Genomic DNA, 20,908 nt, shown 5'->3' with positions numbered 1-20,908 from the left:
TATTTAATATATGACTTTGTCTATTTTCCTTCCCTCACTCTTGGCTGAGGTTTTTCTTCCTCATCATAAACAAATCAGCATCCTCTGTTCACATGCCTGTGAGTCTCCCAACTCCAACATCCACTGCCAAATCAGAGTTAGTGCCGTTTAGAATTGATGTATACAATCAGGCACATTAAGCAGCCTCCACTTGAATTTCTCAATACAAAGTGAAACTGACATGCTGATGGGGCCACAAGGGAAGGGTGAGGGTTGTAAACAGTTCAGCAAAAATCAGCAAAAATTTAAGATTATACTGAAAATGGAATTGGCTCAACCATTCAAGGAGTAGGGATACTGTACAGTTGATAAGCCTTAAATACATGTATATTTCTCAATTATGCAATTCCCTTATTAGTAAGAGTAGATGATCACTGTATAGTTATTTTTTAATTATGTAAACTTCTCCATTCTGACTGGCTACTGTGAATTACTCTGATTTGGTTGGGCACTGCCCTCAAATCCATTTGCACACAACACCTGGTCTACCCCTTCTTTCCTCATCTACCATTGACACTCTGTGCACCTCTGGCCCCAGATATTAAATACAACTTAATTTTAAAAATAAAGTGTGTGAGTGTGTGTGAGAGAGAGCGCGTGCGCGCAGAGGTCTGTTAAATTAAGCATTCCTCAAGGGTAAGGAGGAGCAGTGACAGGCATTGAAAAGACTGCAGTGTGGGGCTAGGAAGAAGTTGAGGCAGCCATATTTATCATTGGAATGCGGAAAGGGAGGGAGTTCTGAAAGCATCAGCCAGATCAGATCAGTGACATGGTCCCACACGGCATTCTCACAAGCAAGCTGGAGAAATGCAGGCTCGGTAGAACTACCATTAAATGGATATACAATTGGTCAAAGAGTAACTATTAAGGAATGATATCAGATTTGAAGGAGGGCTCAAGTGGGGTTCCATGGGAATCTGTTCTGGGTCAAGTGTTATTTAACATCTTTATTAATGACCTGGATGTAGGAATAGAGCGCATACTGATCAAATTTGCAGATGAGACAAAGCTGGGGTGGAGGGTAGGGTTGCAAACACTTAGGACGACAGAGCTAAAATTCAAAAGGGATCTTGATCAACTGAAAAACTGGCTATAGACAACAAAATGAAATTCAACAAAGACATGTAAGGTATGAAAGAAAAAACAAATCCACAAATACAAAACGGGGTACAACTGGGTTGGCAGCAGTACTGCTGACAAAGATGTGGGTGTTGTGGTGAATCACCACCTCAACATGAGTCAACAGTGAGATGCTGTTGCAAAAAAAGTGCAAATACAATTTCGGGTTGCATTAATAGAGGCATAGCATGCAAGTCACAGGATGTGATCATAGCAATCTACTCGCTGTGTCCAATTTTGGTTACCGCTGTACAGAAAGGATGTAGAGAATCCTTTCCAGGTGAGCGACAAAGATGATCACAGGGATGGAATGCAAGCCATTCGAGCAAAGGCTGAAGGAACTGAGTATATTTAGTTTGGAAAAGAGGAGATTTAAGGGAGAACGTGATAGCAGTCTTTAATACTTAAATGGCTGCCATAAAAAATATGGAGAAAAATTGTTCTCTCTTGCCACAGAGGACAGGACAAGAGGCAATGGGTTCAAACTACAGCATAGCAGATTTAGATTAAATCTCAGGGAAAACTGTAAGAACAGTAGGACAATGGAACAAACTGCCTAGGGAAGTCATGGAAGCTCCTTCACTGGAGGTTTTCAAAGAGAGACTGAATAGCCATCTGACTTGGATGATTTAGACACAACAAAACATGCATCTTGGCAGGGGGGTAGACTAGATGACCCCTGCAGTCCCTTCTAGCCCTAAGATTTAAAGTAATCAAGGAGATCACCAGACAGAGAGTAATGTTGACCACATTACAGCAACAACATAAGGATGCTCCCATGTTTACATTGGTAATAACAATGCTCTGGGCTAATAGACACTTTTGCTTCTTGCCTTGGTTTTCATGAAAAAAATTAATCTATCTTTAACCACTTAGGTTCCAATTCAGGAAAATAGCACATACTTAAAGTATGTGCTTACTTAATGGGAACTAAGCATGTGCTTGAAGTTAAGCATGTGTGCAAGAGCTTTCCTGAACAGCAAGATGTTCCTGAATTGGGGCTTTAAGCAAAAAGCACCCCCAAGTTACCTAATCAACATTAAATATAATATTCACATTAAATTTTTAAATATCTAAAATGCATAAAGTGCCATAGAAACTCACTAACACGGCACCAAAAAACATGAGTCAATTTTAATATTTATTTTTAAGATACCTGTTTCATAATGACAATAAGACTCTGGACTGTCATAGTGAAATACCATGTATGTTGTATCTCTTTGCACAAATCAGCACTACTGGACAGCCCAGTGTGTTTATTGCTGTATGTGCATCTAGTAACTTCTGCTTTGCAGGCTAGTTCATGTATGGGTCTAATTAGCGTACACACACACACACACACACACACCCTACCTTACTGGGTCACAGACAACAACTTTGCAATAAAAAGTTAAAACTTAGCACTGTTATCTTTAAATATACCTGAACAGTTAGAAAATATACTTGGACTAGGACCACAGGATAATCACCTTGAATTGGCTAACAGCACAATCCACTATAGTGATTAAGCAACATATTGGTCAAAACCTAAATAATAAATTTCACAAACCTTCATGTCAGTTGTGTAAAAGAATCACTAAATGACATTAGATGCTAAAATTCAGCACTCACGGTATTATTTTTATGATTCTACTAACATGAAGTCTAAAGGATCAGGATATATAGTTACACAGACTATAATTACACAGGATAATAGAAATAAAAGCCCTTTGACTATCAGAAAGACAAGAAAGGAGAGGTCATGCCTGTTTTAGAAGTCAGGTAATACCTATTCCATCTTACAGAACAATGTCCTTCACCAGTTCACCCTCCTCCATTCAACACAGTGAAAATAATCCAACTCTTCTTAAAAACTGGCTATTAGCCATGTTATGTACTGCATCTCAGTCATTTCTGGTTGTAAGAACTACAGTTGCAAAAGAAGACTTTTGAGTAGCATGGTTGGATAGCAGTAAAGTATGAATAAATAATAATAATAAGCAGTAATGAATAGCAGCAGATTGGTGTTCTTGTAATAAAAGAAGAGAATCACTGGATATTAAGAGATTTACTGATGGCACACACATTAGTTTTAGTCTAAGAAGCAAGGCTCCTAGATCATGATGGTGGGAGGAGCAAATAAGTATAATTGCTGGACAAGGGTCTATAAACTTTTGAGGTCCTTGACTGCCACATGACAAGATAGATTATTGTTTTCCCTTCTAGTTACATCGTGTAGAAACATCCCTTACCACAATGGTGGGAGCATGCCTACTCATTCCATACTCTTTGATCAATACAACTTTCCCCACTGCACAGGCTAACCAAAGAGACAGAGTTTCAGCAGCAGACCGAATACTGCCAAAGAAAATTTACAACTCTAGGCAGAAAATCAGACAGGCACCCTACACCAATAATGATATTGCCCCTCAGTTTGTAAAATTATTTGACAAGAGGGACAAGAGCAGGAGGAAGGTATACGGGGATAGGAACAGAGCAATGGTATTGAGGCAAGGAACAAAAGCCAGGAGGAAAGTGGAAAGAGGAAGGGATGACATATGGATTGGTTGAGAGGTTTTATATCTCCCCAATCCAAATATTACGTATGCACTCCTACTGTAGGTATGTTGGAGATTACAAGATATTTTAACAGCTTCCCTCTCCCTACCGTCTCATCTCTACAAGATTCAGCTTTATGCAGTTGCGCCTCATCTATTAATTATCTTAGCCAGACCTTTGAACAACTTGGAAATGGTGCTATTTGCATTTGATAGAAGGTGATTCAGAACGGAGTGTGATATCTCCAGCATTTTATGCTGAACTGTATAACAATTTCCTCTATTGGCTTTATATAGATTTTGAATAAGATAGAGGCCAACATGGATCCTTGTGGGCCTAGACAGGTAAGAGTTCTGGCAATGGAGGAGCAGGGAGCTGGGACAGACATCCGAGCATAGTCTGAAAGGAATGACTGAAGTAATCTTAGCATGATCCCACTAACCACTACCACGTTTCTAAGATGAGGCATCAGGATTCCATGGCTGACCATATCAGATGCTGAGGAAACATTAAGTAACTACTCCTGGGGGAATTTGGCACCAAACAATTTAAAATTCTGCGCATTTTATTTGTCAAAATAACAATATAATCACTTCAGTTTCAATTATTTTAATAAATTATTTCAAAATACCTGTTAACAAGTATGTCAACAATGCAGACAACTGCAAAAAAGATTCCCCCAGGAGTAGAGAGTTAAAGAAACTCCTACAACAACCCAGTTCCAGTTGGGGGTTGCTGGAGGGATCTGTGTGGTGCCCCCCGAGCCCAGACACCTACATTCCCTCCCCCCCAGAGGCAAGCCACCACCCCTGGTCCAAGACGCCAGCATCCTTCCTCCGCCCAGAGCCCAGCTGTGGGGCAGCCCCCAGACACCAGCCCCCTCTCACAGAGCCCAGCTGTGGGGCAGCCCCTAGACACCAGCACACCCAGAGCCTTTATTCCACCCAATTTCTTTACAGTCCCACCAGGGGACATGATGTGGTGCAGCCCCGCCCTTCCAGCCAGCTCTGACACAGGCTGAGGGTCTTCCAGGTCCTCGCCCATCCCCAGGAGAATAAGGATCAAAGAGCAGGCAGCCTCCAGCCCCATCAGGTTGGGCACTCCGCTCACTGTTAGCTGGGCTCTGCAGAGTCCAGCTGGCCTTAGTGGAGGCCAGAAATTCTGCGGTGAAACAGGGAATTCTGCAAAATTCTGTACACCACCGTAGGAGTAACTAACATTAATATGGATGTATGGGTCATGTCCATGACCAAGAGAAAATCATCAATCAGTATCACCACCACCAGCAAACAGAAGCTCTTTAAACTTAGAATCAGCTGCAAAGGGAAACTGACTAAGATTAGGCTCACACAATCTTACAGACAGCTCCACGTATAAAGCATTAACCTTTGGTGTTGATGTTAACCTGGATGGAGGGATGGGATGGGGGGGAAAAGAGAGAGAGAGAGAGAACAAGAAGAGAGGAAATGGAAGTACAGAGCTCACAGTTAAATGAATGAGGAAACAAGGGAGAGAATAAGAAAGATGTAGGATAGATGAGAGCAATGAAGAAATTACAGAAGTAAAAAAGGGAGAAAAAGAAAAACTGCAGAGCACGTAGAGTGACTACAGAAGGAGGAAGAAAAAAATGAGTCTGAGAAAAAGACCAAAAAGGAGAGAGAGAAAATAAGGTAGATAAACAATAAAGACAAACACAGAACATATGGACATGTCAAGATTCACTTAAAGGGAGATGAGAGATTACTTATAGATGTGGGAAGGAGAGGATTAGTGGGAAAGGAGACTGCCTAGCTCATGAAGTCAGATATAAAGGAGTAAAACTGTGAGACAGTGAGAATGCATCAAACTTTTAAAAAAGGCATGAGAGGGGAAAGCTAAACATTCTATATAAACCCAAGGAATGTACATAATGAGACAGCTGTATCCGATCTTCATGGTTTAAAGGTATTGTTGTAAAAAAGACACAGTTGCAATAGAAAAATGATCAGAGATTTAAAGTGCCATTGTTCACAGTCTACTGAAGGGATTATTAAAAAAAGAAAACCACACAACCCACACAGAAGGATAATGTATTGCTAACATGTAGTACTGCAAGACACTGCAAGAGAAAAAGATAAATAAATATTTTGTCTGGGTAGCAGACAGTTGGGATAGACAATGGCAATAAAAGCATTGAGATCCTTCCTGGATGTTCCTATAGACCACCTGCACAGTCAGAGAAATCTTTTCACCATTTCCCTTCAGTTCTTCAATAAAGTTTTCAAAAGCCTAACTAAAGGAATTTTCTGAAGAGAAGCCAAAATATAAACAATGCAATCGCTAAGCCTCTTTTGTAAAATATAGTTGCATAATATAGTCATCTCACAGAAAACTGACCCTTTATAAAGTTTTTCCAATCTATTGTAACTGGGGCAAGAGGGTTGCTCCCAGATATCCCCACCCAGCATATTGAATAGAAGACCACCATTTCCCCCAAAACACCACTACTATCATCAAACGTGAGGCAACCAAAGAATGGACTAAGCATCGGCCAAAAAAAAAAAAAAAAAAAAAACCTGAAAGTTGTGATTGTTGAAAGAGGAGATAACAATGATGCAGCATATGTGATCAACAGTGAAGAATACATCATGGTTAACTTAGCATATATGTTGGAAGCACAATTAGTGCCAATGACCAACTCCAATGGGAGGTGAAAGCAAGAGCTGGGAAGAGAAATAGAGCCTTTTTGTGATGGACAAATACCTGGAAAAATAAGGAGATTCACATAAGAACCAAGACAAAGTTATTCAAGGCCACTGTGATACCAACATTGTTATATGCTTCTGAAACTAGGCAAATGCTAGAAACTCACAACAGGATTCTTAATGCATTCTATCTATTTGGTGTCCACTAGTGGGATAAAGTAACCAACACCAATGCTTTACAAAGGATGGACTAGCACACTGCAAATACAATGATTTGAGAAATAAGGCTGAAGTGGGTTGGAGACATGTACAAATGCCCGAAAACAATATTCCTAGACAAGCCCTTGATTGGATACCAGCTGGTGGAAGACAACAGATGACATAAGAAACCACTGAGAAAGATGTCGCTGTCATGGAAACAGACTATAATGGAGCAAGAAACATGGCAATAAACAGATGGAGGTGGAAAGATGGGGTTGCCTCATGTTTCACACTGAAGAGAGCACCTAATAAAATAATATCCCGAAGGCGGAGGATAATACTTTAAGCTAAATATAGGGTCCAGGAAGAACTCAACAGAAAATTTTCCAATCGAATATTCCACTCCCCCCCCATCAGAAAATGCAGATTGTCAAAAGCCAAACATTTCACAGAAACATGTTGATTTCAACAAAATTTCACCTTTAAAGAATTTTTTATAAGGTTGAAACAATGTTTTGGAATGGAATAGTTTGATTTTCTGTTTCAAAATGACATTTCAATCAAGCTAACTGATTTTATCAAAAATATTTAACCTGAAATTAATTTTATTTCAGAATTTTCTTTCATGGAGTATTTTGAAAGCTTTTGGTTTTGTTCTGTTTCACAATAGAATTTGTTTTGAAATAGTACATTTTTCCACTAAATGAAAAATCTGGTTCCCACCCAGCAACAGTTCCAGAGTGATCATAACCCATTTTATTTCTTCTGTTTTACGCAATTTGCCTTATTAAGCCCCCAATCTCCCCTGAAATTGCACAACACAGTGATTTTGTTGGATCTTTGTACCCTACTTCATTTTTCCCACTGCCTGTATCTGCCAAGAGCATTCATATGTGGATGTTACCACAATGAAATATTATTCCTACACACATTACTTCTGCCTTATTTGCCTCTTACTTTTAATATCTCTTGTTTCAGTATCATCCAGGTGTATATATAGACTGTAACTGGCTCTGAAGAGTCCTGCGATATTTTTTATATAGCATCTTCTATAGAAAAGTAAGCTGTAAAAGCACTAGACTATATACTTTAAGGAACAATCCTGCATTAGCAAAGTGACAGATTACATGAACTAATGGGTCTTTTCTACGATTCAATTATTTTATTGTACCCCTCCTTCTATACCAAATAAGCAGCCAAGTACCCAGCACTTGGATACAGCTGAGAGGTCAGAAATAGGCCTTGTCTGAAATGAATACTGTTTCTGTGCAGGTAAGTGGAAGGTATTGGAATGTGGAAAAGCATTAAACAGGGCTTCCCTCATAATGAGTCTTCACAAGGCTGGCTCAGGGTATAAGGAGATAGAGGTCATTTGAAACTCAGGCTTCTTGCATGACAATGCACTACATTGTCTGGCAAACCAACTGGGCAAAATAATGGACTCATTCAGTCCTTTTGTGACATATGAAAATGGTGTCCCTTTTCTATTATAAGGAAAGCAAACCCTCCCCCCCCCCCCCCCCCCCCCCGAGAGCCAACTTTTACGCAGTTTCATTTTTGTTTCTTCCGTTAAAGCATTCCAGTGGTAACACTCGGAGATGTACTGCAAATGGGAGGGGGTGGGGGGGCCACTGCAGACATATATCTGCATGAGTTAATGAGCTGCATCTGTGTTAACACAATAGTGACAGACTGCATTGCCATAATATCATAACATCTCTAATTAGCAAATATCATTTTAATGCCAAAATACCAATGGGACTAGAACAAACAAACAATAATGAACTACTGCTGTAATTGTCAGTCATCCTCTCAAGGCCAGTATACCAAAATGGAGTACAAGATTAATGACAAGAGGTTAGAACAAATGCTAATGTAGTTTCATTTAAAAGGAAGGGATTTCTCTTGGCTGATATATATAATACACAGAACCTAGCGACTGTGCAAGTACGATTCTGAACAACAGCTAGCACAGTGCCTCAGATAACGGGAGCGTGAAAAGGAGGAAAGAAGTCAATCAGTTAGTAAAATTTGGTCAATAAAAGTTACAAACTATACCTCAGTGAACCTACTGCTTTAATGAACTGACCAGATGCTCTCTCCAGGCCCAATCCAAAGCCCATTGAACTCAGTGGGAATCTTCTCATTGAGTTCAATGGGTTTTGGATCAGGTGCTCACAACATAAGTGTAAGATAAAAGATTCAAATTAAAATGAGAAGCAAGTTTTCAATAAACCAGAAAAAAATCAATTTTCTTGGGAAATTCATGGAGGATAGGTCCATCAATGGCTATTAGCCAGGATGGGCAGGGATGGTGTCCCTAGCCTCTGTTTGCAAGAAGCTGGGAATGGGTGATGGGATGGATCACTTGATGATTACCTGTTCTGTTCATTCCCTCTGGGGCACCTGGCATTGGCCACTGACGGAAGACAGGATACTTGGCTAGATGGATCTTTGGTCTGACCCAGTACGGCCGTTCTTACGGAAAAACTGGGAAAAATGTTTGAGCAACTGGGAGCAATGAATTTTATCCATAGGGGGCCGAGGATGCAGTAGATTAAAGGAGTATTTTTTTCCACCGGGAACATAGAGTAGTGATTAAAGTTAGTTTGGTGTTCTCTTCCTAGTCTTCATTGTCAAAACTCATCCCTGTTCTAAACCCTTTGAGTTACACAAAGATGAATTTGGCACTAGCTGTCTACATCACAAAGACACCTCACAATTAGACATAACTGACAGTCTCTGCTAAAGAGTTGTAAGTCAGGAGTGAGGTTCACTGGTAGAACTGACTAGGAAAGGTTGTACAGTGCCTATTTGCACTACGCTTAGCTCAAGCCAGGCATTATGGACCCCACTTTTAGTGCTCATTAAAAGTAAGTATTTTCTAATGTCCCTAAGTGACTTAGGAGCACAATTCCCACAGAAAGCCAATGGAACTTATCCCCCATAACTCAGGCGCTTTTGAAAATCCAACCCTAAATACACTCAACATTTTATATATATTTAATGTGACTATTCTCACAAATAATTGTACTGAGTTCAATAGACTATCTAAAATCCAGACCCAAAACACATGGAGCATAAATAACTATCTTACTGCAATGTTTAAGGTCAGTTGTAAAAATAACAAATAAAAATAAATACAATATTGAATTAAATCTCAAACTCAGTAAAGGAATACATTTTCAACTGCAGTCTCTCTGTTTGTGTCCCCTGAAATAGGTCCATAAATGTCTGCACTCACAAAAAATGTGCATGCCATTATCTGAACGTGAAAATGGGCATTTGTGCATACAAATCAGGTAGTTGGGATATCACTTAATTGGCATGCAGGAATGGATATTTGCACCAAAGATGCACATGATTTTTTTTTTTTTTTTTTTTTTTTGAACAGGCATCAGAGACTGTGGCTAAAGCTGGCTGAAAATTTGATCCTACACACAGTATACATTATTATATGTGCTGAATATATTTTACTTTGATGGTTTAAGCACAGCCTTCATAGGAGTTAAACATGGTTTGCGTGTTTGATTCTGTTTTTTTAAATAATAAATACAAATAACCTTCTCTTCAGCATTCACTGCATCTAAAGACAAGAAAATTCTGTTTATAGTAAGAAGACTGAGAATTTCAAATACTTATTCCAGGCTTTTAACTACAGTATTCAGAAAAATATTCACAAAAATTCTTTGACATATGGTATACCGAGCCATGGTTTTCCCTGTTAGTATGCTAATGATAGTACAAAAGGTATTTTTGTATATACTGTAATCCAAATACTACTTTTGTTCTACAGAGCATGTATGTGAATTCTAATTTGCATATCGGTGCAAGCCCTAAAATTTAGTTTTAATACAATACATTATAGGTGGAAGCAGGAGAAAGTGTATTACTAGTCCAAAATAACTCAACCTGTATGTTCTAAAAACATGTTAAAAGAAATAGCTGGGTAGAGACCTTGATAGAGTGTGGGACAGAAGCACTTTTGCTTCCAAAGAGTGATCTAGAAAAAATGACTCCAGAACAGAAGACCAGAGATTACATCTTGCCTCCATTGAAGTCACTACCAGTTTTGCTATTGACTTCAATGGAACAAGGATTTCACCCAGGTTCTTAATGAAAATAATCATAATACTCTGGTTTTATTACAAGACAGAATATTTTCGACAATCATTACTAACACATGACTGCCATTTCAAAAATCCAAAAAGCACTTCCTTCTTATTGAGAGTTGGATGTCGCTTTCCACTTACAACATGCCACTACAAATTAGTGATGACATGTACCATAAATGCAGAATACAGTGGAATTCAGACTACTTGACTCATGTACTGTATATGTGCTGTTCAGAACAATTACAACATTCTAAATAAATGTGGTGATTGGATCAAAATTTGTGAGGCATTCAGATGTAATATCACAATGTTGATGGCACCAGAGAACCCATTGTGACATTTGTTCAATACTGTGAATTATGCTGATTTCAGTTGGATTTATTTTATTCATACTAGGTATAGAATATGAATTATCTATATAGACTGCCATATATTATAATATTTTATTAAAATTATGCACAGCAGCTAGCTACTTTTCAAACCTAAACAACCTCTATTTCGTTTTAAATGGGGGGGCGGGGCAGACACTCAAAGGCCTAGTTGACATTATGGATTACCATCCTGGAAAAATCTCTTTTAATTAACACATCTTTTCATACAAGTTCATTATTTAGAAGTGATAAACGCTTCTGAACCTAGCAGAAATTCTAGATGTTTTGCTCTCCCATGATTAAAAAAATCTATTTAAATGAAAAGTAAGCACATTCCAGCTAATAGCTTCTATACTGATCTTCAGACCAATATAAATTAAAAGAATTAAAATCTTCATGATTTACAACGCAAATACTGAGAGTCTCGCTAGCACCAGTACTGACATTTTTTCAAGAAAGTTTGTATTTCCGCAAGTAAACATGAAAAAGCTACCTTGTTTCTCTGAGGTTTGGTTTATGGACATGTAGCCAATGACCCAAGAACATATGAACGAAATTCAAATTACATTTTAATACAGGTTAAAAATCTTGAGATTTACACATCAAAAGGTACTAAAAGCTCATCACCACCTGTGTCTTTCAGATTCTAGAGATGGGCACAAAACAAAACCCCAAAGCTACATTCCAATCAGAATTTGTAGTTCAACCTAGTCGTTAAGGGCCAAACCTAAACACTCTTTAGGTCTGGGAAAATTCAGATTTGGATGCAAATTTTGAACACGCAAGTTCAAGATGGTTTGAATTTAGGGTTTTGGTTTGGCCCTTTATAAGCTCTATGAAGTTTGGGTCTGGAATTTTGAACCCCCCTTTTTTAAAAACAAATACCAAATGTTAAGGGTAAATTAAAAAGAGATCAAGTAGGTTTGCACGAGTATTACCAATTTTGTGAATACACAGAGGACTTCACTCTCCAGGCCTATCAATCTGGCACTTTTCATTAACTACATTTACTTGAAAAATATAAGAAATATAAGAACAAGCATTAACTTGACACCTTTTGCTAAAATATATACCTATCTTTCGCTAAACAGCGTTTTAAGTTTTGTCCCTCATTTCTAAGTATCAGCCACATATCAGGAAATAAAAAATCAGCAGCATGTCTTTCTGCACATTTCACTGGCATTAAAGTTGCCATGCTGTGGTGTTCACTTGGTGCCTGATCCAAAGCCTACTGACGTCAGTGGGAAGACTTCCAAAGCTCAATGAAGTCACATTGAAGTCAGTGGATCAGGCCTGTGACAGTGAGGATTTCGATATAGAGTTTGAATTCAAGGCAAATCTAAACTTTTGTCTGGAGCACCAAAAAACTTTCAGATACAAGTCTCAGGGTTTATGGAATTAGCTCCATGATAGGCTCTGGTTTCATATTCAACACCTGTTTTCTTTCAAAGCACCTCTCTTACATACCAGAATGACCTTAACAACTATGAGTTCAAATCTGTTAGAAACTGCAAAAAGATATCAGAGAGAACTATCACCTTGAATTACAGAAGAGAAGGCAGGCACAGTAGACACACATTTTAGTCACTCAGTGGAAGAGGACATCAGTATGCACAGGCAGCAGCACATACTTTTCATATCAACAGGTTAGAGGGAGAGAAGATAGAGAGTTTTGGGTTGGGGGGGAAAGAGTTGAGAGATAATAGGGTAAAATGGTTGGGAGAAGAGGAAGTGATGTGGGGTTGGGAGATGGGGAAATAAGAGACAGTGGAATGGAGAATAGATAGGAAGAAATGACCGGGGGGGTGGGGGGGCGTAAGGCAGGAGAGAAGCAGCAAGAAAAACTGATGATAGCAGAGGAAATGAGATAGAAAACAATGGGGGGAAAAGAAACCAAAACATTCCGGAGAAGAGAATGTGTTAAGAAACCAAAGCTCTTTCTTAGAAGCATTTTCTTGTTAGTGAGGGACAGGAACCACTACATTATACAGCAGGAAATGGTAACAGCTATAAGGAAAGTCAGAATTCACTTGACCTTACATATAAAAACTGCAAAGAACAAGGGTAAAATAAAAGTACAAAAAAAAATTGTGTCATATTTCTTTTGACTTTTAAAATACTTCCAGGTTGCATTTCAAAACCATCTCTGTTTCCACATTTTTCCATGGCGGAACCTTTTAAATTTTCCCACTATGGGAGTTTAGTGTTTGCAACACACACAACAGATGTGGCTGTCCTGAAAGCCCAATTCAACCTTGCTTTGCACCTTGTGTCATCATTGACACCAGAGTAAAGTGAGTGTAAAATGCTAACAAGTCAAATTGGTAGCAGTTATGATTTTATAATCTTTTTACACTCACTCACATTGCCTTGGTATATTAATGATTACAGCAGATGCAGGGTATGGATAAATCAGTCCCTGGGTTTCCACTAATTCCTCAGATATCAACTAGGCAGGACCTAGGAAATAGCAAAATATCCCTACAACTATGTTTAAATTATTTTTCTTCTGTTTTAATAGGCCTGGGCCTAAAATACCTCTGTGTTTCAATTGTGCAGAGGACACGGTTTTCCTAAGATAAAAGAGTGTGAACTGTTTTTCAGCATCACAAAACTAAAATGTTCATTGCTTTTTGAGAAAATGTGAAAAAATGAGTTGAATTTAATTTGAAAAATAAATTAGCTTCAAGGCCTCAATGGTCCAACTGATCATACTTTATAAGAAATGTTTTTTAAAAGTTTCTGCCATCCCAAACGCTGAAATGAAATGAATCACAGGGCTGGGTATTCCTGATTAAGAAAATAGCATTTCTAATGGAAACCAATGCAGTGCTTGAAAAGGAGTTTCTGAATAAGCTGCAAAGGTGCCAGGTAACACTAAAGAAGCTGTCCCAATGTTAACTGGTATAATATTAGTATTTTTCTGAAAGCAGAGGGCACAAACAGTAATAAATAATCTTTGTTTCATTCCTTTTGGACTTTAACCTTCAAATTGTTAGAAGATTTTTTTACTTCCACTGTTTCTAAATAAACCACTATTTAGATGAGAAAACAGTTTAGTACAGTCTTCAAAAACAGGCAAGCCATTAATTGATCCAACATGTTGGCAATTTTAAAGAAACTTATTAGACAGGAACAAATGGCGTACCCTATTTTGTGTTGAAATACCGAGCATGACTTTAAGAGTGCTTATATTTCTATATGTCAAGCTTCTATTATGTTGCCTGCTAAATAATATTATTCATAATCTTATAATAATACTTAAAGTAATAGGGAGTAGAACCTAAACAGAAACTAAACCATATGCAGTTTATTGAGAACAGTTTTAAAACTATTAGGAGCTCTAATTTTAAAGCCATGAAAAGTCCTAAGCAATATCAAGATTTAAAAAAAATAAAAACCTTCCTCTGATCCAAACCAACCATCTCAAAAGCATATGAATTTGCTCCAGTAAACAGTTAATCTCTTCATAGAAGACTGAGTGCAATATGTTCAAAATGTTCTGTCCAATAGCTGCACTATTATAATGTTAGTAATGCAAGGAATTCTTTTACCTCTCATCCATCCTGGCTAGCTTATTGCAAAACGTAAAAATGTAATTAAAATATCCATGCTTTGTAACCTAATCATGTTCCAATTTACCCCCAACAACACTAAACTGGCACGAAAGAGCTGGGTATGATTAGTTACTGGATGCAAACCAGAGATTCTGCTAATAGGTGGCATTTTAGTCTGCATGGCATATGTTCTTGGCATAAGAGACTAGTGGCCCCTGGCAGAAGACTTTGTCCCTAAAAATAAATCTGATTAGCTGATCTTTAAAACAACAATTTCAAAACAAACATTTTTATAAAAACAATGTTTTCATTATATAGCAAACCCTGTGTTTGTTCTGGCTTTGCTGTTATTTCTGATGGCTATGTTTATGTTCACTCTCTCACGGCACAATTTGATTAATTCTTTGAGTCCTGAACACTCATCTCCAGGCATCAAAGGCACACATGGGAAGGATGAGAAACCAAAATTTGAGAGAAATGTCTGCACCTGTATTTCATAAAATCAGATACTCCACAGTGTTTGGTCCCACAGATGAAAATAATTGCAAAAATGATGGTAGACACTGCATTCCCTACTTTGCTGAACCTCCTAGTAATTAAGAAACAATGTTATCCTTCACATCTTGAAGAGCTCAATCTCACCCACAGCCCCTGCCTGACATGGGCCACCGGATCTTAATGATCCAACAAAATGCTTACAGCTGCCTAACTGCCCTCTAAAGGGACCACAGGTCCCATAAAATCCACAAAAGTGGCCAAAACTTCACAGCTTTCGAACTTTTCCACCAGATTGAATGTTATTATTTATCGGTCTTGGCAACCTGTCAATTTCTCTCCATGGCAGCAGTCAGACGAGTATTTACAACCTGTAAAGGTTCCCAGAAAAACACTTACCTTCTGTGCAGAAATGAAACAGCTAACTTCTGGCAAGGATAACTGATATACAAACTGACCAAGAGGGTCCGTCCAGCCCATCCCAGCTATCAGCTCAGCCCAGATATTTGGGGAAGGGAATGTCCCCCACTTCCCCAGCTCTACAAAGCACCACACTCCCAGACTGGTGAACGAAGCTGGCTGTAACAGCACAAGCAGGCTACCAGGTACCAGCAGGTATGGTCCCTGTTAACGATCAGGGTGAACGAAGGGGTCAAACTGGCCTTAAAAGTGTCCGACTGCGGGCAGCGTATCCAGCGAGCAGGGATTTCTGCGGGCAGACCTTAGGGGCTCCAAGTGAGGAGAGGCGGCTCCTCTCCTCCCGCCCCACTCCCACTCACCTGCATGCGGCATGGTGATGGTCTCGTTGGCGTTGCTGGAGCCCACGTTGAAGATCACCACGGCAGAGGCGTTCTGGGCGGCGGCGTGCCTGATCTTATCCTTGTACGTGCAGTTGCCCTTGGGGATCAGCGCGACCCAGCTCTTGCCCTGGCCCGGGGCGGCGAACCGGGTGTGGGGGTCGCAGGCCAGCCGGTCGTGGGCGGAGGCAGTCATCACCACCTGGCCCCGGGCATCCTGCTTGGGCGAGTGCTCCCCGTAGCGCCCGCACTCCGTCTTCTCGCTGCGCAGCTCCAGGCTGCCGGCCGCCGGCTCGGCGTAGGTGATGTTCACGAAGGCCGTGTACCATTCCTCTTTCTCGGCCACCGTGAAGTCCAGGCAGAGCAGATGCACGAAGCAGAAGGAGAGCAGCCATGTTGAGAGGGCCAGGCTGCGGCACGCCTGGATCAGAGACATTGCCATCCTTCCTCGGCCTCCCCCCTCGCCTCCGGCCCGGCTGCGTGTGCGAGCGGGCACCGGAGCCTGCTCTGGGCTAGGCGGCGGCTGCTCCCGCTGCTGGGATCCGGCCGTGCGAGGCACGGGAGGGGGGTGAGAGCTGGCTGGGTAACCTCAGCTGTAATGCATTTCACTGGGGGCTTTTCTGTGCCTCTTAGCGCCTTGCTCCGTAGCTCTCTCCCCCACGTCTCCCTTTCTACCCCTCCCCCTCGGGCTCCTTCCTGGCTTTGCGGTCGCTTCCCTTTCCCTACAGGGGCAGGGGGTGGTTGCACACACTGCAAGGGAGCTTGTGGGACCCCCTTCAAAAGAGAGCTCTGGCTGGCTGAGGAGGCGTTCTTGCTATAGGCAGCTGGGGGGGGGCTGCTTCTCGCCCTCCCCCGCTCCACCCCCTCGCCGGGTAGCTGTGCAGGCGGCTCGCCAGAGGAGATGCTGGCTCTGGAGGGAGCGGGGGTAGGGGAGGCGCGTGCAGGAGGGGCTTTGGTGTGATGTCAGGAGCTCTTGCGGCTGTGCTTTAACGGCGCTCAGCCTTGGAGGGGCAGCAGCGACACCTGCTGGGAGACAGGCGGGACAGCGGCAGAACCAGGCTGTGAGCCGGTGGAGGGGAAGATACCAGACTCTAGAGCACTGGCTTTCAAGCTGTGGTCTGCGGACCCCTGCAAGGGGAAGGGGGAAAGGACTATGTCTAAGCCAGGGTCTGTGAAAGGTTGTTACCCTAGAGCAGGGATTCTCAAACTGGGAGTTGTGACCCTTCAGGGGTCACAAGATTATATGGGGGGGTCGCAAGCTGTTAGCCTCCACCCCAAACCCAGCTTTGCCTCCAGCATTTATAATGGTATTAAATATATAAAAATGTGTTTTTAATTTATACAGGAGGTCACACTCAGAGGCTTTCTGTGTGAAAGGGGTCACCAGTACAAAAGTTTTAGAACCCCTGCCCTAGAGCAGTAGCTTTCAGCCTGTTGCCTGTGGAGGGGGAGAGGGGTGTGTGCACAAAGACTGTCTAAGATTTCCAAAGGAGTGTGCACCTTCCTTTGAAATTTTTAGGGGTCCACCAATGGCAAAGGTTGAAAACCACTCTAACAAACAGTCTGAGAGAAAATTGAAGGTTAGGATTAGGGACTTTAAAATCACCTTTGGGACCCTGCTATTTTAATTAATTTACTTGGTTTCCTGCCTGCTACCGCTGAGAATTTTTCTCTATTGGCAAATTATCCGTAACTACCCTCAATGGGATCACTGTCCTCTTCCTCTGAAGCATCTGCTACTAGCCCCTGCCAGAGACAGCGCACTGGATTGGATGACCCACCGCTCTGACCTGTTATAACAGTTCTGATGTTCCTAAGAAAAGAAAGCAATAAAGGACAGTTCTCCATTGAATTTCTGTGTTACAGACCCATATAATAACAATAAATGTGTGTGCTATGCTATTAAATGAGAGAAGCATTTGTGTGTATGTATATTTATAGTGAGGTGTGTGTATGCGTACATTAGGAAACAAACATTCTGTTTCACAACAGATGTGCACAATGAACAGCTTTAAACACAAAAACAAGTAGGTCAACTATTGCCACAACTATAAAGAATGTTTAATGTGAAACTTAAAAAAAAAAATAACTTCTGAGGCAACATCTATTAAAAGAGGTGAGTCAAGCATAAAGTGCAGGGCAAAAAAGGAATGGGTAAAATCCTGGAGCTGCTGCAGTCCATGTTTTGGAACTTTGATTTTTTATTATGTATAATAATTGGAATTAAAATACTCGCAGGGAGTAAGTATCTGGTTAATATTCTAATCTCTTTCACGCCAATATGAAAAGAGTGTTAAACCACAACTGAGTCATTCTGTATCTACTCAAATACAAACAAGATCAGAATCTGTTGCATATAAGGAGAAAAAGTTATACTTTGCAATGGCCATTTATTCTTTATTGTAAACAGATAGTTGACATGATGAATATATATGGTCTGTTTTAATCTTCTTGTGGATAAACTCTGCTGTTGCCCTTTGACTTACATGGGACTTCTGCATGTAAACTGAAGGCAGTATTTGACTTTTAAGTTATGTTGCTACATGGTTATGTTCAATGTGGGCAGAGGATATACCCTACCAGTAGCATATTTGTGGTGCTTCCAAAGGGCTGATTTCCTAAAATGGAGAAGAGTATGATGAAAAGTGGAATAAAAATTGGGAGTTGTTTAAGAAGAATCATAGAACTGGAAGGGACCTTGAGAGGTCATCTAGTCCAGTGGTTCTCAAAACTTGGGCCGCCGCTTGTTCAGGGAAAGCCCCAGGTGGGCCAGGCTGGTTTGTTTACCTGCCGCGTCCACAGGTACGACCGATCGCGGCTCCCACTGGCCGTGGTTCGCTGCTCCAGGCCGATGGGGGCTGCAGGAAGGGCGGCCAGTATGCCCCTTGGCCTGCCCTGCTTCCTGCAGCCCCCATTGGCCTGGAGCAGCGAACTGCGGCCAGTGGGAGCCGCGATCAGCCGAACCTGCGGACACGGCAGGTAAACAAAGCAGCCCGGCCCGCCAGGGGCTTTCCCCGAACAAGCGGCGGCCCTAGTTTGAGACCCACTGATCTACTCAAGGCAGGACTAAGTATTATCTAGACCATCCCTGACAGCTGTTTGTCCAACCTGCTCTTAAAAATCCCCAATTATGGAGATTCCACAACTTTCCTAGGCAATTTATTCCAGTGCTTAACCACTCTGACAATTAGGAAGTTTTTTCCTACTGTCCAATCTAAATTGCCTTTTATTAGATGGCCAAAAATCCATAATCAAGTAACAGAACAATTTTGGGTAGAAGCCCATCATGGTTCAGTATGGAAGTGAAGGCACTAATTGGGGGGAAAGGATAGAACACAGAAAATGGGGAAGTATATACCAACCAATATATTAAAAGTTATGAAGAACAGAAAATTGATAAGGGAAGCTAAATACATCAGTGGAAAAATCCAGACCTGGCAGAGCTAAGCACAATAAGACCGAGATTTTAAAAGTATATTTGTAAGGATTACTTTTGTTCCTATGGTATAGGCCCCCTTACTAGATCTAGATAGTAAGATTGTTAGTAATGATGCAGAAAAGGCAAAATGTGGATGATGAAGTATTTTTCCGCTCATTAATAACTAAAGAGGATGTTAAACATAGACTATGGATAAACATATTTAAACCAAAAGGTCCAGACCAAGAATCCTAAAAGAGTTGGCTGAGGAGATCACTAATCCTTTGACTTTAATTTTTTAATAAATCTTGGATTACCAGGGAAATTTCAGAAGACAGAGTATGCTAGTGTTATGCCAATATTCAAGAAAGGGTAAGTGGGATGAGCCATGTAATTACAGGTTGTCTAGTCCTTAAAAAAAAAAAAAAAAAAAAGTCATGGAAAAGAATAAGAGGATGGGAATATACTTAGTGCCAGTCAACATGATTTTATAGAAAATAGGTCTTATACAAAATTTCATTTTTTGGTGAGATTACAATTTTGGTTGATGAAAGTAACTGCATAACTGTAATTTACTTAAACTTCTGTAAGGGAGTTTCCTTTGTACCACATGACAGTCACTACAAATTTCACATTATACAATATCAATAAACCCAACAGATTAATAACTAGCTAAGATTAATAGACACTTTATACAGCAGTGGTGTTCAATTCTATTTTTGAGGGGCCAGATAAAGCAGTGTTCAAATCTTGGAGAAGCAAAGAGCTGTTCAGGTGTTTGCTCCCTAGAGAAAGCTCCCAAATTCTTCACCCATCTGACAGGGATTGGCAACTGATGGCATGCATGCCAGAGATTGTACGTCAGCTGGTTTTTGAATGGCACACAGACTGATAGTCCCATCAGGGGCAAGTTTTGGGATGCACTTCAGTATATTTTTCCTCTGATTACCATCATGCCATGTACAGTTAAAGTCTGTTTATCTGAATTTCAATTTACCCAAAATCCTGATTATCCAGATGAACAGTATGTCTCCCATGCTCATTGCGTAATCAGCATTTTCTGTCCCAAGGGAAGAGAGAGAGAGGGGAGTAGCTGCAGGAGACAGGAGCCTCCTTAGTGCTGCTTGAGTGCAGGGAGCTGGGAGGAAGAGAGGACAGTGGGGGAATTGGGGGAGATCCAGAGTAGCATGGGGGCTACTCCACCCAGATCCTGTCCCATTCTTGCCTCCCCTGACTCCTGCTCCCAGCTGGAGGATCTGTTGTAAGGACAGCCCTGTTACTTGGCTCCATCTCCAACCACAGACAGCCCTGCTACTCAACTCTAGCTCTGCCCTCAGCTCTTGGTAGCAGACCAGGGGTGGTCCTACTACTCAGCTCTGGCTGGGCCCATGGCTCCCAGCAGCTTCACCTCCTGCACTCCCCTGGTGGTCCTGGCTGCAGTGGTTCCGCCCTTACATGCATCTGAGCACCACTACTCCACCCAGGCCAGCAATTGCCAGCTCAGAGGATGATCTGCAGCCAGGGAAGGAAAGAGGCAACCTGGCAGAAGGCTCAGTGACTGGAGGCACCTGTTG

At 41.1% G+C, this 20,908-nt stretch overlaps 1 protein-coding gene across 3 annotated transcripts in view; it reads right to left on the bottom strand.

Annotated features, from left to right (window-relative positions):
- RNF150 (ring finger protein 150) overlaps positions 1 to 17,914 on the bottom strand; it is a 253,166-nt gene extending 235,252 nt beyond the window's left edge. For 2 of the 3 annotated variants that reach the window (XR_008445238.1, XM_054031090.1), the window contains exon 1: positions 15,899 to 17,914. Coding sequence is in view for 2 of the 3 variants with exons in the window: in XM_054031090.1 (XP_053887065.1) it covers positions 15,899 to 16,358 (460 nt within the window). In the remaining variant the exon portion in view is untranslated. The remainder of the gene's footprint in view (positions 1 to 15,898) is intronic. The other variant, XM_054031089.1, reaches the window with a different exon arrangement.
- Between the last annotated feature and the right edge of the window lie 2,994 nt (positions 17,915 to 20,908).

The sequence above is a fragment of the Malaclemys terrapin genome, chromosome 5 (assembly GCF_027887155.1).
Source record: "Malaclemys terrapin pileata isolate rMalTer1 chromosome 5, rMalTer1.hap1, whole genome shotgun sequence".
Classification (NCBI taxonomy): Eukaryota; Metazoa; Chordata; order Testudines; family Emydidae; genus Malaclemys; species Malaclemys terrapin.
The sequence above is the reverse complement of the archived record's forward strand: the minus strand, read 5'-3'. Positions and strand labels throughout refer to the sequence as shown.